Source organism: Heptranchias perlo, chromosome 32, assembly GCF_035084215.1.
Source record: "Heptranchias perlo isolate sHepPer1 chromosome 32, sHepPer1.hap1, whole genome shotgun sequence".
Lineage (NCBI taxonomy): Eukaryota > Metazoa > Chordata > Chondrichthyes > Hexanchiformes > Hexanchidae > Heptranchias > Heptranchias perlo.
In genome coordinates this window covers 27,731,744-27,748,702 of record NC_090356.1, presented here as the reverse complement: position 1 = coordinate 27,748,702, position 16,959 = coordinate 27,731,744, and the positions used below count along the sequence as shown (strand labels likewise).

Here is a 16,959-nt window from a genome sequence, read left to right as displayed (position 1 = left end):
CTGTCTGCTGTTCCGGATCGTCGATTGTCTCATTGGGTTCGCTGCTGAAATCTTGGGGTTTGTGGTAGAATTCCCGGAGCCTCATTCTCCTGATGAATTCCTCTGTGTCCGCCGCGAGACTAGTGGGGTCCATTTTGGTAGTGGGGCAGAAATTGAGCCCTCGGCTGAGAACTTCGATTTCGTCTGGTTGAAGGGTGTGGTCGGATAAATTGACAATAGACTTCCCTGTGGTTGCAACCGTGGTACCAGGGGAAGCTTGGTCGTTGCTGGTGGTGATGCCGAGTTTCTCAAGCTTCCTGCTCTTGGTTTTCATGTAGGCAGCGTAGTTCCGTTGCCTCGTCTGTTTGGCGGTATAACGTAGCTGGTCTGCTGTGTCCTGAGTACAGGTTGAGAGTATGGACTCTATCTTGGTTTCGAGGTTGTGGCGTCTGCTGTAGAGTTGGTGTATGAGATGGTTGCGGAGTGTGCGAGAGGTACGGCGGCAGAGTCTCTCAGCGTAATCCGAGTTGTATGTGGACTTGAGTGGGTTCGTGATCTGGAGTCCTTTCGGGATCTTGTCTGCTTTCTTGCAGCTCTGTAAAAACTTGATGTCTGTGTCTAAATGCGCGATCTTCTTGGATACCCTTTCCACTGTGAGCCGGCAGTTTGTGGTGTCGATGGTAGTCATGATGTGGAGATGCCGGTGATGGACTGGGGTTGACAATTGTAAACAATTTTACAACACCAAGTTATAGTCCAGCAATTTTATTTTAAATTCACAAGCTTTCGGAGATTTTCTCCTTCCTCAGGCAAATGTTTCAAGATCTCCTTGAAGCCTACGCATTTATACATATTGAACAATACATGGTGTTTACAGACTGCCCCTGCAACTGCCCGTTGCCAAGGCAATCACCGTGTTCAGACAGAGAGGTGTTACCTGCAGAACCCCCGAATACACATTCAACAAAAAAACAAACAGGGAAAAAAACAGAGAAAAAAAAACACAGAGAGAGGCAGAAACATCCGGAAGGCAGAGAGAGCCAGCAAATGACCCATTATATTAAAAACAGATAACATTTGTTCGCTGGTGGGGTAACGTGTAGCGTGACATGAACCCAAGATCCCGGTTGAGGCCGTCCTCATGGGTGCGGAACTTGGCTATCAATTTCTGCTCGACGATTTTGCGTTGTCGTGTGTCTCGAAGGCCGCCTTGGAGTACGCTTACCCGAAGGTCGGTGGATGAATGTCCATGACTGCTGAAGTGTTCCCCGACTGGGAGGGAACCCTCCTGTTTGGCGATTGTTGCGCGGTGTCCGTTCATCCGTTGTCGCAGCGTCTGCATGGTCTCGCCAATGTACCATGCTCTGGGGCATCCTTTCCTGCAACGTATGAGGTAGACAACGTTGGCTGAGTCACAGGAGTATGAACCATGCACCTGGTGGGTGGTGTCATCTCGTGTGATGGTGGTATCTGTGTCGATGATCTGGCATGTCTTGCAGAGGTTACCGTGGCAGGGTTGTGTGGCGTCGTGGACGCTGTTCTCTTGAAAGCTAGGTAGTTTGCTGCGAACGATGGTCTGTTTGAGGTTGGGTGGCTGTTTAAAGGCGAGTAGTGGAGGTGTGGGGATGGCCATAGCGAGGTGTTTGTCCTCATTGATGACATGTTGAAGGCTGCGGAGAACATGGCGTAGTTTCTCCGCTCCGGGGAAGTACTGGACGACAAAGGGTACTCTGTTGGTTGCGTCCCGTGTTAGTCTCCTGAGGAGGTCTATGCGATTTTTTGCTGTGGCCCGTCGGAACTGTCGATCGATGAGTCGAGCGTCATATCCCGTTCTTACTAGGGCGTCTTTCAGCGTCTGTAGGTGTCCATCGCGTTCCTCCTCGTCTGAGCAGACCCTGTGTATTCGCAGGGCCTGTCCATAGGGGATGGCCTCTTTGACGTGGTTAGGGTGGAAGCTGGAAAAGTGGAGCATCGTGAGGTTGTCCGTGGGCTTGCGGTAGAGTGAGGTGCTGAGGTGCCCGTCTTTGATGGAGATTCGTGTGTCCAAGAAAGAAACTGATTCTGAGGAGTAGTCCATGGTGAGCTTGATGGTGGGATGGAACTTGTTGATGTTATCGTGTAGTCTCTTTAGTGATTCCTTGCCGTGGGTCCATAGAAAGAAAATGTCGTCGATGTATCTGGTGTATAGTGTTGGTTGGAGGTCTTGTGCAGTGAAGAAGTCCTGCTCGAACTTGTGCATGAAAATGTTGGCGTATTGGGGTGCGAATTTGGTCCCCATGGCTGTTCCGTGTGTTTGGGTAAAGAACTGGTTATCGAAGGTGAAGACATTGTGATCCAGGATGAAGCGGATGAGTTGTAGGGTGGCTTCCGGAGATTGGCTGTTGTTGGTGTTGAGTATTGATGCTGTCGCAGCGATGCCGTCATCGTGGGGGATACTGGTGTATAGTGTGTGAGAACCTCTCTGGATACATCGAGGGCATCCTGAAACCCATCGTACAGGGAACCCCCAGCTTCTGTCGTGACACTACAGACTTCCTACAAAAACTCAGTACCCACGGACCAGTTGAACCAGGAACACTTCTCACCACGATGGACGTCTCGGCACTATACACCAGTATCCCCCACGATGACGGCATCGCTGCGACAGCATCAATACTCAACACCAACAACAGCCAATCTCCGGAAGCCATCCTACAACTCATCCGCTTCATCCTGGATCACAATGTCTTCACCTTCGATAACCAGTTCTTTACCCAAACACACGGAACAGCCATGGGGACCAAATTCGCACCCCAATACGCCAACATTTTCATGCACAAGTTCGAGCAGGACTTCTTCACTGCACAAGACCTCCAACCAACACTATACACCAGATACATCGACGACATTTTCTTTCTATGGACCCACGGCAAGGAATCACTAAAGAGACTACACGATAACATCAACAAGTTCCATCCCACCATCAAGCTCACCATGGACTACTCCTCAGAATCAGTTTCTTTCTTGGACACACGAATCTCCATCAAAGACGGGCACCTCAGCACCTCACTCTACCGCAAGCCCACGGACAACCTCACGATGCTCCACTTTTCCAGCTTCCACCCTAACCACGTCAAAGAGGCCATCCCCTATGGACAGGCCCTGCGAATACACAGGGTCTGCTCAGACGAGGAGGAACGCGATGGACACCTACAGACGCTGAAAGACGCCCTAGTAAGAACGGGATATGACGCTCGACTCATCGATCGACAGTTCCGACGGGCCACAGCAAAAAATCGCATAGACCTCCTCAGGAGACTAACACGGGACGCAACCAACAGAGTACCCTTTGTCGTCCAGTACTTCCCCGGAGCGGAGAAACTACGCCATGTTCTCCGCAGCCTTCAACATGTCATCAATGAGGACAAACACCTCGCTATGGCCATCCCCACACCTCCACTACTCGCCTTTAAACAGCCACCCAACCTCAAACAGACCATCGTTCGCAGCAAACTACCTAGCTTTCAAGAGAACAGCGTCCACGACGCCACACAACCCTGCCACGGTAACCTCTGCAAGACATGCCAGATCATCGACACAGATACCACCATCACACGAGATGACACCACCCACCAGGTGCATGGTTCATACTCCTGTGACTCAGCCAACGTTGTCTACCTCATACGTTGCAGGAAAGGATGCCCCAGAGCATGGTACATTGGCGAGACCATGCAGACGCTGCGACAACGGATGAACGGACACCGCGCAACAATCGCCAAACAGGAGGGTTCCCTCCCAGTCGGGGAACACTTCAGCAGTCATGGACATTCATCCACCGACCTTCGGGTAAGCGTACTCCAAGGCGGCCTTCGAGACACACGACAACGCAAAATCGTCGAGCAGAAATTGATAGCCAAGTTCCGCACCCATGAGGACGGCCTCAACCGGGATCTTGGGTTCATGTCACGCTACACGTTACCCCACCAGCGAACAAATGTTATCTGTTTTTAATATAATGGGTCATTTGCTGGCTCTCTCTGCCTTCCGGATGTTTCTGCCTCTCTCTGTGTTTTTTTTTTCTCTTTTTTTTCCCTGTTTGTTTTTTTGTTGAATGTGTATTCGGGGGTTCTGCAGGTAACACCTCTCTGTCTGAACACGGTGATTGCCTTGGCAACGGGCAGTTGCAGGGGCAGTCTGTAAACACCATGTATTGTTCAATATGTATAAATGCGTAGGCTTCAAGGAGATCTTGAAACATTTGCCTGAGGAAGGAGAAAATCTCCGAAAGCTTGTGAATTTAAAATAAAATTGCTGGACTATAACTTGGTGTTGTAAAATTGTTTACAATTGTCAACCCCAGTCCATCACCGGCATCTCCACATCAGTCTTATAGTGGTTATACAACTGCATTCACATGACCATGACCTGTTTCCAATGCACAAACTGGCAAGTGGCAGCATAACTCAGGAGTCAGGTCAGCAAATGGCTCCTGAGCACACTGACGACAGGTGGTGTGAGAGCACTTCTGGTAGGTATACTTGCATTGCTTGAATTTTGCACTTGGTGAGGTATATCTTCAGCCCCATGTGAACCTGTTGACAAAGTGCTCAGGTGGGGTGTGGGACTACCTGTGTAATTTTGATATTTATCTTCCAATATTTTTATATTAACAGACAGCCTATATTCCCACTCACACTAACATTAAAACGGAACCTGCTGGGGTAGAGTACTGTGCACGTACAGCATACGTTTGCTACTGAGAGGTGGCACCACAAATGTACCTTCGACCTGTTGGCTGTGGAATGCACTCTACAAGTACCAATCTGAGACCAACATCAAGTTGCACCCTTAAAGTGCATTATTCCACTATCCTGCAGCAAAGACAGATGAACTCACTACAGATTAGAGACCTGACTGCACTGTAGTACTCAGTATCATATACCATGTGCTGCATTTATGCACAACTATCAGGAAGTATTTTTTTTTCTTATTAACCAATTATACATATTTGGTTAGTATCTCTGCATAGAAATGAGCTCTCCTTCCCCTCCCCCCTCATAAAAGAAGCAAAGTGAGCAAATGGCTACCATACAGTAAACAAAATAACTAAAGTCCAATGTGGAAAGTGTTCTCAAAGCACAAACGCCAGGGCTGTACTGATGGCTGACTGCCCTTCGTTACCCTCCCCCCCCCCCCCCCCCCCCCAATTAATTTTGACGCACCTGCCGGCAGTGACGTCATTCCCATTGGCTTCAGGCGAGTGTCTGAGCATGCAAATGAGGCCCGGGAGTTAAAATCTCTCTCGCCTCATGCTTAGATGCGCCAGACAGTTCACCATCTACTTTGTACCTCCGATTCCTGCCTCGAGTTAAAATTGGTGCTTTACATTCTCCCAGTTTAGGAATTGTGTGTTGAAAAATGAGGAGCAAAAAGCAACACAATAAGGTACCATTCTTCAGTTTATTCAGACAGTTCTGGTTACAAGGTTATCATCATTCAATATAGGCTCGGTTACAGGCCAACATCTCAGACATGAGAGGACAGCTAATATCCTTCACTCATTTATACAGCCTTATTTGTATACAGTACACACCAAATATCCAGCATTTTAACACTTACTCCATTCTGAAGCATTGGGAGACAAAACTTTCAGGGTTTAATATAGTCAGAGGTACAAATATTTCTCCCCCCTCTGCCATGTCGTGCATGCTTCCTGGATTGAAAGAACAGTTAGGTAATATGTCCAAGGGCTTTGTCAATGTAACTCTATTGGCCCTTTACACTACTGGTGCCAAACAAAGAATAGACTATGACCGAAGGATGAGGCTCAACAATGACCCAGAGTGTCCACATTAAATTTGGCAGGACAGCTCATGTCAAATCCATTGTTGATATTCAATCATTGAAAATATTTTTACTTCTTCCTGATTTTCCTTTACTTAAGAAATAGCAGGAGTAGACCATACGGCCCCTCGAGCCTGCTCCGCCATTCATTAAGATCATGGATGATCTTTGACCTCAACTCCACTTTCCTGCCCGATCCCCATATCCCTCGATTCTCCTAGAGTCCAAAAATCTATCGATCTCAGCCTTGAATATACTCAATGACCCAGCATCCACAGGCCTCTGGGGTAAAGAATTTCAAAGATTCACAACCCTCAGTGAAGAAATTCCTCCTCATCTCAGTTTTAAATGGCAGACCCCTTATCCTGAGACTATGCCCCCTAGTTCTAGATTCTCCAGCCACAGGAAACAGCCTCTCAGCATCTATCCTGTCAAGCCCTCTCAGAATCTTGTATGTTCCAATGAGATCACCTTTCATTCTTCTAAACTCCAGAGAGTATAGGCCCATTCTACTCAATCTCTCTTCATAGGACAACCCTCTCATCCCAGGAATCAATCAAGTGAACCTTCGTTGCACTGCCTCTAAGGCAAATATATCCTCTTCCTTAGGTAAGGAGACCAAAACTGTACACGGTACTCCAGGTATGGTCTCACAAAAGCCCTTAACAATTGCAGCAAGACTTCCTTACTCTTGTACTCCAACCTCCTTGCAATAAAGGCCAACATACCATTTGCTTTCCTAATTGCCTGCTGTACCTACATGTTAAATTTCTGTGTTTCGTGTACAAGGACACCCAAATCCCTCTGAACACCAACATGTAATAGTTTCTCACCATTTAAAAATATTCTGTTTTTCTATTCTTCCTACCAAAGTGAATAACCTCACATTTCCCCACATTATACTCCATCTACCAACTTCTTGCCCACTCACTTAACCTGTCTTTTGCAGCACCCACAACCATCATTTTCACAACTATATATCTTGGGAGATGTGGAAAAGAATTGGTTTATGTGCCATGTATAACTGAATGAATATAATTTCTGTGACAGTACACTGGAAGAGAAGATGATAAGTAAAAATATGCTTCTGAAAGATGCCCTTATCAAACTGTTATCTTATACAGAGCTCAGTTTTCTCCTTCCCTGACAATATTGCAGGATCACCGCATTCTATAACAGGTATCCTAAACTGACAAGATCTTTACAATCAAACCTATACAACTGTATCTCTTCAACTTTCGGCTACTAACACAGGTGTACTGGAATTTTAAAACAGAGTGTCTTCTGCAGTTTTGTACAACATTCTCATTTGTAAAACAAATTAGATTTATGCCACACTTTTTCAAGTATAACTTTATTTTCAGAAAAGTTCAGGAGATTTGACACAAAGTTTTTGTAAATACAGAAAGTGGCAACTTACTATGTAACAATAAACTTCAAAGTAAGGGAATGCAGACCTGCAAAGTTTCATGTATTTCCAGTGATGGTCACTTTATTGCGAATGCAAAGAATCTGTTTGTGCAATGAAAGAATATCTATTGGGGCTCTCTTATTGGCTCATCCAACTTACCCAGTGAATAGCTGAGCCATTCAGACCAGCTCAGTTTTTGCTGTTGGCCGATTTCAACTTGGGTGGGGGGGGGGGGGGGGTCTATTATTGGCCTTGGCACCCCAACATTAGTGAGGGGAAAATATTTGCTCAGCGTTCCCGCTCTTGATTGATGTCCAACAATCCCTGCTAATAGTGCGCACGAGTGGACTTCAGGGGAGGACAGAATCAGTCTCAGCTGCGATGCCCCATGCACACAAATCGCCTGCTCATATTCTCTGTCAAAGCTCGGATATCAATAATGGCTGCTTCAGTGAGGTACCAGAGGGTGTCTGACATCAAACAACATCTCAATACTAGTCGGCACTTTCAGGAGAAGACATAAGGGCAGACAGTTGGTGAGAAAAATAGGGGAAAAAAGTCGTAACTTCAATGGGTCTTGCTACTGATGTGCTTGTTATTATATTCCACCCCCCACCCAATTTTAAAAAAAATTGTCTATGATGGCATGGCCTTAAAAATTGTGAACCCTTTCAATAAAATTTTACAACCAAACAGTTATGGTCATGGACAGACTAGTTAGGAAAGTGCCTACACTGACTTTTTTTACCTTTTGGAAGCTGAATTAGAAGTTTTAAAGCCATCATGTTCTCTCTGACTACTCACTTGTAATAACCTAGTCTGATTTGAGGCTCATGTAAAAAAAAAATTTAAGGAAAGAACCAGAATGATTAATAAAACATGTTTTTTTTTAAAAAAAGCTCCCCAATGACCAGGTGCGTAAGCCACCAATCATCCAAGTAGCACAGGGAGTAAACCGTATAGACTAGGAAGATCCCAGGTTCCATGGTTGGTCTATACTGAATTAGTTAATGATAGCTGTAGCAGTAGTGAAGGTTCAATGTCCACAGGTTAGGGAGAGGTAAACAAAATCAGCCAGCGTTCCAGCTCCTGATTGTGATCAAGTGATTCCTGTTGGAATGTGTGTGTCCAGGTGATAAGTGAGGACAGGTTTGTGCTCAACTGTGATGCCACCACCACCACCACCCCACCACCCAGTTACTTTATCATCTTTTTATAGTGCAACGCAAAGTCCATTATTTACATTTCATGTTTATCCAGGTTAACAAAGGGTGAATTGGACTGATAAATCAAAGGGCCATTTCCTCTCTTTTTTTTTTAAGGGTGAATTCTAGGACTGGAACCAACCAGTAGTCTTTTCCAGTCCTGTACAATCCTATGGTTCGCCTTCCTTCAGAAATAAGAGTATTTTAAAAAAAATGTCAAGGACCACCCCCCCGCCCCACCAATGACAATGAGCAGTTCAGGCATACAGGCCAGAAAGGCCCTGGTTTGATCACTGCTTTATGGTGAGTTAGCTGGAACAGCAAGTAGGGACACAATAGCTGGCTGTAGCATTCCTCAATTAGGGATGGAGAAAGGAATTAGGCAGGGTTCCTACTCCTGATGACAGTAGTGTTATTGTGTCAATACAACAACCACACAGACTGACCAAAGTGATTTCATATTGCCCACGATTACGACATATGTTAAACGTTTATTTCCATACACGTTTTTAAAATTAGTACTTTTTACCCTTGACTTTTCATAAATATTCACAGAATACTGAATAAATCCAGCAACACCCTTAGTTTTAGTACAAACTTTTAAATCTATGGAGTGAAAAACCAAAAGCTGCAGTTACAACCCTTCCCTCATCCCAGCAATTTTGTCCACCCATTTCCCCATCTCCATTGTTAAAGGAATTAATTTTTTGTTGCGGCATGTTTCCACAGATGCCTTTACTTCACCCAAATGACAACAGTCATATGTTCAATTGTTTGAGCATCAGCAGGCTATTTATTCAACCATAATAACCAAATGTGCCCAATGCTGCCCTCACTTGACATCCACACATATACACTTACAACAAGGGTCAGCAGATCATGGTCAGGAGTGGGAAACTGCCCCAATTTTTTCTTCCCTAAACCAGGAGCACCAATGTCAACTATTACAACCCTACCACTGCGTTGGGTATGATCAGCTATCTCTGCATCTACTAGGGACCACACTTAAGAGTAGAAAGGCCCTATGGCGAAACTGCTCAGAGCCCTGAATGAAGCTCCCAGCTGCCACCTTTATGTGCAGTTTTGTTAAAAAAACGATTTTTTTTCCCCTTTGCCAGTTTTCTCTTCACCATAGGTGTTGGCTATTTCTAGGGTACAGTTTCATGCGTGTCCTCTGGCCCTGGTATTGTACATCCTTCCATTAGGAAAAAATCAGAAATGTATTAGAGTAACAGAAAGTGAAATCTTAAGTCCAACAAGATTGTTTCATACAAACTTTTCAGGTAGTGCCTTTACACAGACTGGCATTGATTCAATCGTAGATCCAATGCTCTCTCCACTTCATGTTCAACATCATAAAACTTGCGGAGGATGCCTGGATCTGCACCAGTCATTGCTAGCACACGTTCAATTATGGCACAAGCTCGCATAGCATCCTTTAGTCTGGGCACCGATGGAGTATCTTCTTCCTCCTCCTCCTCACCGCCATCCTGTTTCTTTGATCCCTTCACAACACTGCAGATCTCAGTGGCTGTTATCTCTCTAATGCAGGCAACATCAGAATCATGGTCAACATAAAGATAAAACTCCTCGTCAGTCATTCTATCTGGAGGGACCACTTTCTCTACTGCCATTTGCACAAATTCCTTTGACTGCTGGCAAAAAAGAGTCTTATGAAAGCAATATTCTATGGTAGCCTGCCTCACCTCTTCCCAGGCTCGAGACATCATGTGGACTGCATCTAAGAGACTGATCGTTTTCCGTATTACAGTTGCTGTTGCTTGCACCTTTTCATCAATAACATTTATGATTTTCTGTATCATCCTCCGGCGATATAGTGCCTTAAAATTTCGGATGATTCCCCAATTTAGTGGCTGAATCAAAGACATAACATTTGAGGGTAGGAAAAATACTTTCACATTTTGCAGGGTGACATTGCTAGGATGGGCACTGCACTTGTCTAGTAGTAGAGCAACATTCCTTCTCTGCCTTTTCATTTCTTGGTCAAAGTCCTTTAGCCATTCTACAAAGATTGTGGCAGTCATCCAAGCACTGTGGTCAGAGGTGTAAGTCACAGGGATTGATGAAGGGGAGATGCCTTGAAAACATCGTGGATTTCGACATTTTCCCACCAACAGTAACTTTGTTTTCTCAGTTCCAGTCATATTGCAGCAGAAGAGGACAGTAAGCTGATCCTTTGTTTTTTTACTGCGAGTTAGAGATTCATGCTTGAAAAGCAAACTACCAACAGGAACAGCTCTGTAGTATATGCTAGTTTCATCGCAGTTAAAGATGTCCTCAGGCCTGAAATCTTGCAGGACGGAAAGAAGTGTCGTATGAATCCAGCTGCTAGCTATAGGTTGACTTGCACCGACACTTTCACTATGGGCTCTCTGAACACAAATATTATTTCTATTTTTCCAGCGACTGAGCCATCCACTGGTTGGGGTGAATTCCACATTCAAAGCATCGGCCAGGGTCCTTGCCTTGGCCATTAGGATTTCACCAGTAATGAAGACATTTTGTGCCCTGGCCATTTCAAACCAGTGCAGCAAAGCAGCATCAACATCAGCATCCTTGCCTACTCTCCTCCTTTTCCTGTCAGGGTTGCTGTTTCTCTGCCACTCTTCCAGGATTGCAGCCTTCTTCCTTATGAGGCGGGATATGGCAGGCTGAGACACCCCCACTCTTCTGGCAATTTCCAGCTGTGACATCTTTGTTCCCTCGAGCATTTCCAGGACCCTTACCTTCTCTGCGAGGGTAAGCTCTCTCTGTTTTTTCTTCTCCATTGCAGTACAGTGCACTGCAAATGCTCCCTATTGTACTGGGAGACCTGCCTGCCTGTGTTTAATTGCAGCCAGCTTCACAGACGGCCTCTCTGCCCGTCAGCAGATTACATCCGGGTGAAAAGCTTTCAGTACGTGGGAGAAGAATGGAAGATGAACAGGCTCGGTTAGTCAGCAGGGAAGCCTGTTGTTGTTCTGGAGCTAAGATTAGATTATTGCAGCATAGGAAAGTGGAAAAACAGCTGTGAGTCAGTGCTGATTGATCTTTTAAAATTCAAACCAATGAGGTGTAAAGGCAGCATGAATAGGTACTGATTAAGGCAGCTAACTAAACTGTTTCGTTGTCTAGACTCAGGATTTTACTCATCTAAAAGGAAATGGCTATTCACTTATTACTATGCAGAAGGGATTCAACAGAGAATGGTTACAGAATCTGAATTTCTATTCACTGAACAGAAATGTTTAAATGCTTAACTGATGTTGCTGCATACTACCAACAGATCACTTGACATGTTATTTCTATTATTATAAGTACCATATCACTGTGCTTTCAAAAGCAATGTAATCATTTAAAAAATCATTAGTAATAAACATCTTCCTTTTAGCAAAAAAGTAAAATTTTTCCTCAAAACAAATAATGCGTCAGCCACGCGCAGGAGACACTTTCGAACGGAGTATGCAAACACAGTAGTCATTTGATCTCAACAAAAGTAGACTGCAGCTGTTTGATTTAATTATAATGAATGAAAATGCAGAAAGTGGGTTTGAAATTTGTTATCTCTTCACTTTGTAGAAGCATTCATGTATTGAGCTAACTGGAACACACAAGAACTTTAGCAGACAATTTGACCTTCAACCCCTCCGGAAAAAAAATCCTGCCAATCAGTGTTAATCGTACCCATGTGATTTATATCAATTAGTGTTAATTGTATTCAGGTGGTGCGGATCAATTGTGAACTCTCTTGCATCCGTTTATAAGAGAATTTAACTAGGGTGTGGGTTGTGTGGATTTCTGTGAATAAAGGCTTGGAAGCAACTGAAGACTAGGCTCTAGTATTTTATCCTTCACCACCTGGCTATCCAATTTATAACAATCAGTAAAGAGTGCAATGTAGAGTGCAGTTATTATTCTAAAACAAAAAAGTATATCCGTAGCATTTCAGATTCCAGAGTCTCAGCTGGATCCTCTATTCTAATTGGCTAAACAGCAAACTACAGCATTCCAACCTAATAGTATGCACTATACATGGAAAAGATAACCAGGTTCATACTTAAAATGTTATTCTTTCCCTTCAAAAAAATTTTGACGCTTGGAATATACAGTGCCCAGAAAAAGCAACTCCTCCCTTAAAGGGCTAAACTGCAGTATATTCTACTCATACAAATAATTAAGTCTACTCCCTATTTAGAGAATAAAATGTACACAGGAGGAGGAAACAATCTACACCCAGACGGTTTCTGGCGTTTATTCAATGGAGCTAATTCTGCTAAAAGTGCATATGATTCTACCGTCTTTCGGATGAGACGTTAAACCAAGGCCCTGTCTGCCTCAGGGCAGGCTATTGGCACTCCCATGGCACTATTTTGAAGAGGAGCAGGGGACTCCCCTGTGTCCTGGCCAATATTGATCACTCAACCAACATCATTAAAACAGATTATCAGGTCATTATCTCATTGCTGTTTGTGGACCTTGCTGTGCGCAAATTGGCTCCCGCATTTCCTACTTTACAACAGTGATTACACTTCAAAAATGTTTCATTGGCTGTGAACCACCTTGGGACGTCCTGAGGATGTGAAAGGCGCCATATAAAGGAAAGCTTGTGCTTTGTTTTTAAAACCATTGGGAAAAGGGAACTGCTATTAGCCGTGTAAACTTGACAGCCAAAGCATGGGCATCGTTCACTCCCCAGTGCTCATAACGATAAAAGCAGCAATGTACAAGCACCTACAGCAATTCTCGTTTCTGTCTATCCATCGCGGTAGGACGGACATAACAAAACTCATCCCAGTGCTAATATCTTGAGCTTACGTTCTGGATATAGGAATGTTTGTAGAAGGAGGTTTTATTTAATATAGTAATCAACTGTTTTTGTACAGCTGCAAAGCACTCATCGCTCAAACAAGCATCAATTCCCCCGTGAACAAAGCAATGACGTCAGATTTTTTTTAAAAAAAGAAAACAAAACAAATGTTACAAACATAACACTAGCACAACTGTATACTGTTTCATCAACACTACACATCATCCCACTCAATGAGGCCTCTTCCCTCTCCATATGCAGCTATACGGGATATGTGGGGATTCTGCTGGATGCCAAATTTAGCTTGGACACAATTCTTCATGATTGTGCTGAGAAGGAACAAAAGAGTTTCAATCAATCTTAACTTTCTTCAAAGACTGCAAAGTCCCAATGCAGCTTTTTTCTACCCATGTGAGGTCCAGGACCAAGCGGAGTTTGATTTTTGGCAAAAAGTCAAAACGTTACAACAGGCAGGAATCAGCCTACACCAACCCGTCATTCAGCACACTTGAGGGGGACGTCAGACTCACTGCAGGCTCAACTGTGCCGAAGTCCTTCACAAGGATCTGGATTAAACAGTTGGTGACAGATAAGTATCATTGGGGTTGGACGTTAACAAAAAAAAAAGTGAGATTGGGTGACACATCACACATAAGCTGTCCTGTGTGCAGGTCCTTCCACCACGCTGAAGGGAGATGTCTATTGTATTGTTGACAAGTAAATAAGTAAAAAGCTGTTTCTGGCAGCAGTGAGTGTCATGTTAATTATGCCCATGGGCCTGAGCACCCAGCCCACTTGCAAAGGTCAGTAAAGCAGCTGTCACATTCCTGGCCCATTGAGAGCAAAACTCAATCTTGGTAAAAGATCTGTGGCCAATAATTGTACTTGATAATAAATGCGTATACGAGGGAGTGTGCAGGATAAAGGCACTAAGGGAACGCCTAATATTTTGAAAAGTTTCTATTCAAAATAGTCATGAAATATAAATGGGATACAAAATAAGAGTATGCTGTGAAGACACCAATGTAATGCTGGCAAGCTTTGCCCTCACTCAAAGTGACTAACTGTAGCCAGGTAGAATAAGCAATGATTCCTACGGCTAGAAGGGCAGGTTTTAATAGTTAAAAATTTATTTTAATTTTAACATAGAAGCTCAAAAGCTTTCAGTGGACCTGTTCTTCCTAAATGAATATCTTTATTTCTAAAGAACCCTCCTTATCCTGTAGATTTTTTTTTGCCTCGTTATTGAGCTGCCAGCACACCTTCTAAACAGCACAGCAGTAATAAACATGGAAACAAATGTATTAGAAATGAATCATGGGATGGGCTGAAGTCTGAAAGGGGATATTATATGGAATATTAAAAAGTAGACTGCATTTTGAGGAACTGGACACTGGAACTTCCTGCCTGCAACCCAATACCAGTGCAAGTAAAAATAGCACAAAAGGACCATTAAAAAGCTGTTACAAACAAAAGTACAGATTTTAAAAATGTATATTGGTGAAAAATCAAATACAAAATTACATATTTGTGCTGTTCTATCATTCTTTTCCTGTTTTTTTTGGGTCACTTTTCATTGAGGTTTCCTGCTGCATTCTTTACATCTCTAAATTGTAACAAGCCTCTGAAAGTTAATAATCGGGTCAAAAACAATAGCAAGCTGAAAGAAAACTAGTAATGAAGAACCTGCACTTGGGAACCACAACATAAAATTAATGTGAAAACAGAAAAAATTCACAGCAGCAAATACTGAATTATTTGCATCCATAAAAAATGTATGGCTAATGAATTTTGTAAATAAACATGATACGGTTATGACGAGATACTATACTGGTCATAAAAAAATGTCTGAACTTAGTCAATTGTGTTTACCCAGGGTGGTTGTGATGAACATCAGAGACTGCTAATTTATGAAGTGAAGATTCAGTTGTGCAATTTCCATCTTTTTCATCTATACTTACAGTTGCTACTTATACTGTATGCATAAATATAATTTTAAATATAAATATACTTAAAATGTCTACTGTATTTCTATTTCTGAAGTGATGGATGTAAGGCACATGAAATATGGGCCTAAATTTTAAGCTGGAGCCGGGATGGGGAATTCCTGATGGGAAACCCAGAAGAATGGGTTTCCAGGACGTCCTTAAGATTTTGACATTAGGACGTCTTTTATTTATTTCTTTGTTGGTTTCCTGCCCGACAAGCAGCCTGAATGACAGGCCGGCAGTCAGTCGGACGGGAGAAGAGCCAGGAAGCGGATATGAGCAGGTAACTTTTAGATTTGGGGGGAGGGTTGGGGTCGTGAGCCATCCGGTGGGGGGAGGGGGTCGATCGTGACTCATGGCGGGGGTCAGCTGTGAGCCATCTGGGGAGGGGAGGAAGAGTCGTTGCAGTTGGCTTGTTGGGCTGGGGAAGCAAGCCTGCTCCTCTGAGCCCACAAGCAGCGTGATAAAGGCACTTACCTGCAGTTTCGGGCCTTCTCGCCTCCTCTCACATGGTGTGAAGCGGAAGGCCCAGGAATGCCGACCTCCAGGAGCCAAAAATAAAAAAGCTGTAAAAATGGAAGCCCGCAGCATCTTGGAAAGCTTTCACTGACCGACCTGCCTGCTAAGAGCGGGTTGGTCGACCATCCCTCTTCCTGTTTTATGATTTTTTAAGATCACAAAGACCCCGAGTTATGTTTTGGGATCCCATTGTACTAATGCTTAATGCACTTGTCTGAATGATCCTTCCAATATTTATTTTACACTGGTTAATGCCCCACTCAAACAGTGAATAGAAGAATTTCAAACAATTAGTCATTTAGAAACTTTCACAACCTCAGGACATCCCAAAGTGCTTTACAGCCAATGAAGTACTTTTGAAGTGTAATCACTGCTGTAATGTAGGAAATGTGGCAGCCAATCTGCGCACAGCAAGGTCCTACAAGCAGCAATTTGATAATGACCAAATAATTTGTTTTAGTAATATTGGTCAGGATACAGAGGAGAACTCCCCTGCTCTTCTTCAAAATAGTGCCATGTGATCTTTTACGTCCACCTAAGAGGGCATGTTTAACGTCTCAACTGAAAGGCGGCAACTTCCACAGTGCAGCACTCCCTTAGTACTGTACTGGAGTGGGACTTGAACCCACAACCTCTGGCTCGGAGGCAAGGGTGCCACCTAAGCCACGGCTGACACCTAATTACACATTATCCAAATGGCTTAATTTCAGGGCCAAAGTTTTTCCACCCTCTAATTCTATACTGAAAGAGCTGTTTTATGCTGGGGTACAGTTCCATGAGTAATGGACACCCTGGCTGATTCTTCCCTTCTATAGCCTAGGACTGCTGTGGCCAACTGTACCAGACCTACTGCCATCTCCAACTGACATCAACCAACTCAATACAGACCAGAAATCAAACCCAAGAATCCAGTCTGTGTGACTCAGTTACATGCTGCCTCACCAACTAAGCCCTCAAGCAGCTCACAAATTAAAATCTAAGAGAAATTAAAATAGTTACAAAGTAAACCTTTGTAGTTGTGTAACATATGAAAGAATCTCTACCACAATATACAATAGTCGAGATATTTTCCCCTTGAATAAAATATGGATAATTACAAATAAGATGAAAGATTAGAATTGAGATTCTGGAAAAGGTGTCAAGAACAACAGGTGTGTCATTGTTTTACACTGGCACTTTACCACAGGTAAAAGACAAAGAGGCTGATGTTGAACCAATGAAGAATGC

General features: G+C 43.7%; 2 protein-coding genes and 1 long non-coding RNA gene across 4 annotated transcripts in view; 1 reads left to right on the top strand and 2 right to left on the bottom strand.

The window, feature by feature from the left end:
* cep104 (centrosomal protein 104) overlaps window positions 1-16,959 on the bottom strand; it is a 258,478-nt gene that overhangs the window by 136,354 nt on the left and 105,165 nt on the right. The window lies entirely within an intron of this gene.
* Window positions 1-16,959, top strand: part of LOC137301201 (uncharacterized) — a 78,671-nt gene that overhangs the window by 33,900 nt on the left and 27,812 nt on the right. The window lies entirely within an intron of this gene.
* LOC137301200 (tigger transposable element-derived protein 3-like) lies at window positions 5,400-11,436 on the bottom strand. Its single transcript, XM_067970661.1, has one exon. It carries the CDS (start codon window positions 11,205-11,207, stop codon window positions 9,711-9,713), a length of 1,497 nt encoding a protein of 498 aa, XP_067826762.1. The 5' UTR covers window positions 11,208-11,436; the 3' UTR covers window positions 5,400-9,710.